Source organism: Oncorhynchus kisutch, linkage group LG22 (genome assembly GCF_002021735.2).
Source record: "Oncorhynchus kisutch isolate 150728-3 linkage group LG22, Okis_V2, whole genome shotgun sequence".
Lineage (NCBI taxonomy): Eukaryota > Metazoa > Chordata > Actinopteri > Salmoniformes > Salmonidae > Oncorhynchus > Oncorhynchus kisutch.
The window spans coordinates 46,898,477-46,906,307 of record NC_034195.2 but is presented as its reverse complement, the minus strand read 5'-3'; the positions used below and the strand labels follow the sequence as shown (position 1 = coordinate 46,906,307).

Sequence of the window (7,831 nt, the reverse complement as noted above, 5' to 3'; positions counted from 1 at the left end):
GGGCTTTATCGCCATGGGAAACGTGTGGTTACATTGCCAAAGCAGGTGAAATAAACAAAAGTAAGAAGACCAAAAACAACATCAACAAAAAACAATTCGAATTGAACATTTATAACTAACGATCATTCTATCTGTGTTCCAAGCATTGAGTTTTAATAAGAAGGGTTAAACTTTCAGAAAACGTGGCGTTCTGATATAACACGTGCGAAGCAACCAATTGACGCTGAGCTAAACGGTCACTCTCTGACCAATGGGGGAAGAGAGAAGAAGAAAGTGGTTACGTAGTAGTGCATTGGATCCGTCCGTTCCACATTTCTTGGTGCTGTTGACAGGACTGAAAAAGCGTATCTGTTACATCGTAAAATGAAGACATTTTAGGATTTATCTTGATTCAATTAGTTATTTTTGGTACTACTATGGACTAGCTTGGAATCATGGTTGTGAATTCAGTGCATTGGTTTCGTAAGGGACTGCGGTTACACGATAATCCGGCTTTACAGGAAGCTCTAAATAGCGCAGACACTGTGCGATGTGTTTATATTTTGGATCCGTGGTTTGCTGGTTCCGCCAACGTCGGCATCAACAGATGGAGGTCAGTGTCAATGCACACATTACTAAAACGACTAACTATAACTTCATGAAATTATTAGCTGTATAATCAGCGTGGCCCCGAGTGGCGCAGCGGTCTAGGGCACTGCATCTCAGTGCAAGAGGCGTCACACTACAGTCCCTGGTTCGATTCCTGTATCACATCCGGCCGTGATTGGGAGTCCCAGTTGTACAGATTTGGCCGTGTAAATAAGAATTTGAGGAAGTATACACTAACTAGCTAGTGGAAAAGCGATGCACATCTGCATCACTGAACATGCTGGCAAGACATCGGGCATTGTCTTGCTCCGCATCACAACAAAAAATAATCACGCTACAAATTAGCAACTTCTTCGGTAGTTTACTACTTGTACTGCAAAACAACGCACAAATTGGAGAGAGAGAGAAAAAGCCAACACTGCCACGCACCGCAACCTAGTCCAGCAGAAGAGTTGCAGCGGTGTAGATTGCCTCCCAATTAAACGAATGGACTTCTTCCGGAACACATACAGTGTAAAGCAACCGGTGTGCACGAGGCCCGTTTATATCGTGACAAATTTCATTACACTATAAATCTTATTCATGCAATTCCGTCATTACGTTATAGGTCATCTTCATGTAATCTCGTTCCGCTACTGGACCACATAATTTCTAACGCTTCGAACACACCGACCGTGTGGGTCGCAAAATATTACGCAGTATCATCTGGAACTGTATGTACCAAAAGTATAACATCACCTTTTGCTACCATTTCTGTCAAGCCATCTACCATATAGTTTGACGTACGTACTGCATCTCAGTGCTAGAGGCGTCACTACAGTTCGAATGCAGGCTGTATCACAACTGGCTGTGATTGGGAGTCCCATAGGACATTGCACAGTTGGTTTAGTGTCGTCTGGGTTTGGCCGGTGTAGGCCGTCATTGTAAATACGAATTTGTTCTTAACTGACTTGTCTAGTTGAATAAAGGTTCAATTACAAAGGCAAACGCGGTGTTTCATTTGAAATGTATGTAATTCTGGTGTACCGAAATGCAATAACCCCGTCGGTGTGTTTGAAGCTAAATCCAGAGACTTCCAGGAATGCTTGCGAAACAGACCAAACCGACCAGGTCAGGGTTTGAGAAGAAAAACCTAAAGGCCCAAGCTAGATTCGAGCCAATGACTTAAGTAGTTGAACATGTTATTACTCCAACCTCGTGGAAGTGACAAACTGATACATTTTCCTATATATTTTTTCCAAAACAAATGTAACTATCCTTTATTAACAGCAACTGTCCCTTTTGATTTCAAATCAAATGTTATTCGTCACATACACATGGTTAGCAGATGTTAATGCCAGTGAAATGCTTGTGTTTCTAGTTCCGACTGCCTTATATACCCAAATGTGTATAAGGATTTGACGGCTCTGCACATGCGCGAGATGACCGTTAGCCCGTACGACGTGTTCCTACGCATGAGTTTAGTTCGCCAACATCGCCTACAAGTGTGATCGGGTATTTCTGCTGGAGAAGCTGTTTTAGCCCATCCTTCGTACTGTCTGACTGGATGGAGAACATAGAGGGTTTCACAACACGAAAGTTTGAGAGCCTAGTTTCTAGTCAGAAATCGCCTTTATTTTGGGAGATAGCAAAATAGGACATCCATTCAAGACAGGAGAAACACATTGTTTCAGTTGGCAATACATTGATAAACAAAGGGAAAACAATTCACTCAATTAATATGCCGGACTTGGTGGGAGCCAGTGCGCGATATTGGAGAAAGACCGCCACCGACACAAAACACATGAAGGCCATGTGGTAGCTAGTAGTCAATCTCGCCATTTGAGATGTTGAAGAGTTATTGAGAGGTTACTGTATCCTGTTTTAAAATGAGAAAGCAACCATTAACCGGGTTCCCATTGTAATGGAACACTTTGTATGGAAAACCAAGTTGAAGCCATTATTCAATGTTGTCTTGCTCATGATAACCTCAACAAGCGCAACAGACTAGCGCAACACCCTACAATTGAAATGGCGTTAAACAAACGAAAGAGCATAAATTGAAATCATTTGCAAATTTGCATTTTTTATTTTACTGGACCGATGGTACCTGCATCTGATGGGCATTGTGCTTTCAGGACAACTGGGAACTCAGGGGAAAAATAGGTCAGATCGTGACATCAGTGAACTTCAGATCGGAAAGTCGGAGCTCTAGAAAGATGCCCGTTTTTTTAAATTGGAATTCCGAGTTTGACCATTCAAAACTCCTTTCCCAGTCGGATCTCAGGGGAGGAATGGAGAAAGCACCTCTCACGGTCCCTGCTCTCTCCTTCCTTTCCTCCGTTGAGACTGAGCAGGGAGGGGACAGTCTTCCACCTGATGGCGAAATTCGAGTCGCACCACATCTGCACAAATTCCATGTTGTGCCTATGACCAGAGAAATAACTATTCCTCAATATTAAAATAGACGTGACGAGCTGCTTTTAATAGTAAAAACGCAAGACTGTCGATACACTTGGCTACTCATTTATTGCAGCTGCAAGTGGAAATAGGGAGAAGCACATTTTATGTTTCATAATAGTGTTGAATTAAAACCAGTGACATTGCTGAATAAAAATGTAGATAAGAACTCACTCACTCATAAAAACCAGCAGCTCTTTACTGTATTCTTTGTGAGTCTCTCTCTGGTCATGGTTTTAAAAGTTCTAAAATCTCACGTAGGCTAGTTTCAAACTTGGTTTCAAACTTGGCTGTGGCCGGGGTCGTGGAAGCTGTAGGAACGGTGATTTGAGCTATCCGATTGGCCAGCGCAGTAGACAAACTCGATTTAGCCACAGATCTACAGGTCCGTCAGGCAGTCCGACTTTGTCTTTTCAGACATTAAATGGTTCCAAACGGTTACACTTTGCCTACTCGGTGCGCAGGGCTTCTGAATCAAGTGCAGCTATAGCCAACAGCGCAACACAAATAACAAAACAAGTAACGCAAGTATTTTTCTTTGGCTTTTCTATAGAAATGTTTGAGCGACTAGGAATGCCTTGAAGATCGACCGGTTGGTGACCACCGATCTATAGGCTATGTGTGCAGCGTGCGTGTGATATATAATCGACATAACGAACAGCTTCAGAAAGCCATCTGTTATAACAAAATCAATGGTGGCCCCATGCCGTGACACTTTTTGAATTTTAGATTCTTCCTGACTCCCAGTTTTTATTTAGGTGATTTGGTTTGTTCTCAAAGATTACCTTATTTAAAAAAATATATAGCTCCATTATCTTTTCTACATATCTGTTAGTTGTTTTAAGTTTACAGTGAAAACATTTTACCATCCCAAATACAGATGGTACCAGTCAAAAATGTGGGCACACCTAGGGTTTTTCTTTATTTTTACTATTTTCTACATTGTAGAATAATAGGCCAGGTCATCTGATGCAGCACTGTCACTCTCCTTGGTCAAATAGCCCTTAAACAGCCTGGAGGTGTGTTTTTTTTTCAGGCATTGTCCTGTTGAAAAACAAATGATAGTCCCACTAAGCGCAAACCAGATGGGAATGATGTATTGCTGCAGAATGCTGTGGTAGCCATGCTGGTTAAGTGTGCCTAGAATTCAAAATAAATCACAGTGTCACCAGCAAAGCACCATCACACCACCACCTCCATGCTTCACAGTGGGAACCACACACGCGGAGATCATCTGTTCACCTATTCTGCGTCTCACAAGGACATGGCGATTGGAACAAAAAATCTCAGATCAGATTTGTGTAACAGTATAACTTTAGACCGTCCCCTCGCCCATACCCGGGCGCGAACCAGGGACCCTCTGCACACATCAACAACAGTCACCCACAAAGCATCGTTACCCATCGCTCCACAAAAGCCACGGCCCTTGTAGAGCAAGGGGAACCACTACTTCAAGGTCTCAGAGCAAGTGACGTCACCGATTGAAACGCTATTTAGCGCAAACCACCGCTAACTAAGCTAGCCGTTTCACATCCGTTACATTTGGACTACTCAAACCAAAGGACAGATTTCCATGTTTCTTGGCCCAAGCAAGTCTCTTCTTATTATTGGTGTCCTTTAGTGGTGGTTTCTTGCAGCTTTTTGACCATGAGGGCCTGATTCCTCCGAACAGTTGATGTTGAGATGTATCTCTTACTTGAACCCTGAAGTATTTATTTGGGCTGCAATTTTTTAGTCTGGTAACTCTGAGAGCCAGTTTCATCATAGCACTTGATGGTTTTAGCGATGGCACTTGAAGAAACGTTCAAAGTTCTTGACGTTTTTGTCTTGAAGTAATGATGGACTACTTCTCTTTGCTTATTTGAGCTGTTCTTGCCGTAATATGAACTTGGTCTTTTACCAAATAGGGCTGACTTCTATATGCCACCCCTAGTTTGTCACAACACAACTGATTGGCTCAAATGCATTAGGAAGGAAAGAAATTCCACAAATTAACTTTTAACAAGGCATACCTGTTAGTTGAAATGCATTCCAGGTGACTACCTCATGAAGCTGGTTGAGCGGTTCAGCTGTCAAGGCAAAGGCTGGCTACTTTGAAGAATCTCAAATATATAATACTTTTTTGGTTACTACATGATTCCATATGTGTTATTTCATAGTTTTGATGTCCTCACTATTCTACAACTGATTAAATGGTTTTTATTCCTCACCAATCTTCACACAATATCCCATAATGACAAAGCAAAAAACATTTTATTTGAAATTGTTTCTAATTTCTTAAAAATATAGAACTGAAGTATTACATTTACATAAGTATTTAGACCCTTTAATCAGTACTTTGTTTGGCAGCAATTACGGAATCAAGTCTTCTTGGGTATGGCACAACAAGCTTGGCACACCTGTATTTGGGGAGTTTCTCCCATTCTTCTCTGCAGATCCTCTCAAGCTCTGTCAGGTTGGATGGGGAGCGTTGCTGCACAGCTATTTCCTGTTCGATCATGTTCAAGTCCAGGCTCTGGCTGGACATTGAGACTTGTCCCGAAACCAGTCCTGCATTGTCTTGGCTGTGTGCTTAGGGTTGTTGTCCTGTTGGAAGGTGAACATTCGCCCCAGTCTGAGGTCCTGAGCACTCTGGAGCAGGTTTTCATCAAGGATCTCTCTACTTTGCTCCGTTCATCTTTCCCTCGATCCTGCCGCTGAAAAACATCCCCACAGCATGATGCTTGCTACACCGGTGGGATGGTGCCAGGTTTCCTCCAGACGTGACGCTTGGCATTCAGGCCATAGAGTTCAATCTTGGTTTCATCAGACCAGAGAATCTTGTTTCTCATGATCTGGGAGTCTTTAGGTGCCTTTTGGCAAACTCCATGCGGCCTGTCATGTGCCTTTTTTACAGAGGAGTGGCTTCACACTGGCCACTACCATAAAGAGCTCTGTCAGAGTGACCATCGGGTACTTGGTCACCTGACCAAGGCCCTTCTCCCCTGATTACTCAGTTTAGCTGGGCGGCCAGCTCTAGAAAAAGTATTGGTGGTTCCAAACTTCTTCTATTTAAGAAGGATGGAGACCACAGTGTTCTTGGAGAAATTGTTTGGTACTCTTCCCCACATCTGTGCCTTGACAAAATTATGGCTTGGTTTTTGCTCAGACATGTCAACTGTGGGACCTCATATAGACCGGTGTGTGTTTGCCTTTCCAAATCATGTCCAATCAATGGAATTTACCACAGGTGGACTCCAATCAAGTTGTAAAAACATCTCAAGGATGATCAGTGGAAACACGATGCACCAGAGCTCAAATTCGAGTGTCATAGCGAAGGGGCTGAATACTTATCTAAATAAGGTATTTCTATTTTGAATACATTTGCTAAAATTTCAGTTTGGGGTTTGTCAGTATGTGGTATTGTGTGTAGATGGCCGAGGAAATGTTTTTATTAAATCAATTTAGAATATGGCTGTAATGTAACAAAAAGTGAAGGGGTCTGAATACTTTCCGAAGGCACTGTGGAAACACTGAAGTTGAACTGTATGTGGGTGGGCCAAGCCGTTATGGCTCTCCTATTCTCCCATCTATGTATCCTGTTGTGGCTGACTACCAGATGATAATGGGGATCCTTCTATATGGGCTCAGCGAGTTCCTCGTAAGGTTTCCTTATTCTATATGGTTGCCACTGTCAACCGATGTCCACAAAGTCACCACATCCAAGGCCAAATCTGATGTTAAGGAAAGACTGCGCTGGCAACACATATTGTGTTAGTCTAAAATAGCGTGTAGGTTTAGGGTCAGGACGATACCAGTATCGCTATTATTTTTTTCCATGGCCAAAATGAAAACATGAAGCAGATCAAACTCCTTGTTCCTTTAAAATATTGTGTTCGTGTGTTTTAGCCTGGAAAATAAATACATGTGACTCTGGATGACAACATAATGATATTTCTTCCCAACATTAGGGTTGTTTTCCTAAAGAAGTGAGATCCAATTTGTGTTTTGTTTCCTTGCCACAATACTGTTATAGTCCCGGCCCTATCTAAGTTTCGACTTAGTTTTTGTTAAGAGCTCTGTGACAATGACAAATTTCCTTGTTAAAAGAAATGTTCACATTTGTTGATTGGTTGAGATATTCTCTTCACAGGTTTCTGCTGGAGTCTTTGGAGGACCTGGACAGCAGTTTGAGGAAGCTCGATTCTAGGCTGTTTGTGGTGCGAGGCCAACCTGCTAACGTGTTTCCCAGTCTCTTTAAGGTAATGTAGTCAAGTCACGGTTAGCCCTACAGCTTTGATTTTTGGGTTATACTACTTTCTGTAATGAGCATTTTCATTGAATTGGGTCCAGCAAAAGCTCATAAGCCTACAGTTGTGAGCAGTTACTTCAAAAAACACATAGGCCTAAACTTATGCACTTTACTGTACTTTAGCACAAGACAATTGAGCTATCTCATTCTCACATTGCCAGCTTTGTCAATATGCAAGTATTTTCCTACCTGGATGTGAGGTAGACTAGGCTACTACTCCGTAATGACTGGAATCAGTGGGTGTGTTAATTGCACACTACACCTTGAATCATGGGTAATTGCAGTGAACATCTTCCGTGGTATGGCTTCATTCGGATTATCACAATAGTATTCTACAGAACCATGCATTTGAGTAATACTGCAATGTGAGAATTGTCTCCCTAACTGTCTGACAAAAGGTTTGCATTGTTTTGGAAGGGTCACCTTTGAGCTCCACTCACAAAAGATATGACCGTGAGTAACATAATATTATCCTCATTATTGTATAGTTAAGCTGCAGATGTATTTTTTAAT

At 42.1% G+C, this 7,831-nt stretch overlaps 1 protein-coding gene across 4 annotated transcripts in view; it reads left to right on the top strand.

Moving 5' to 3' along the window:
• The first annotated feature begins 243 nt into the window (after positions 1-243).
• Positions 244-7,831, top strand: part of cry2 (cryptochrome circadian regulator 2) — a 32,287-nt gene continuing 24,699 nt past the window's right edge. For 2 of the 4 annotated variants that reach the window (XR_004204834.1, XM_020455837.2), the window contains exons 1-2: positions 256-592; positions 7,160-7,268. Coding sequence is in view for 2 of the 4 variants with exons in the window: in XM_020455837.2 (XP_020311426.2) it covers positions 435-592; positions 7,160-7,268 (267 nt within the window). In the remaining 2 variants the exon portion in view is untranslated. Of the gene's footprint in view, positions 593-7,159; positions 7,269-7,831 lie in introns of all 4 variants that reach the window. The other 2 variants (XM_020455835.2, XR_004204833.1) reach the window with 2 other exon arrangements.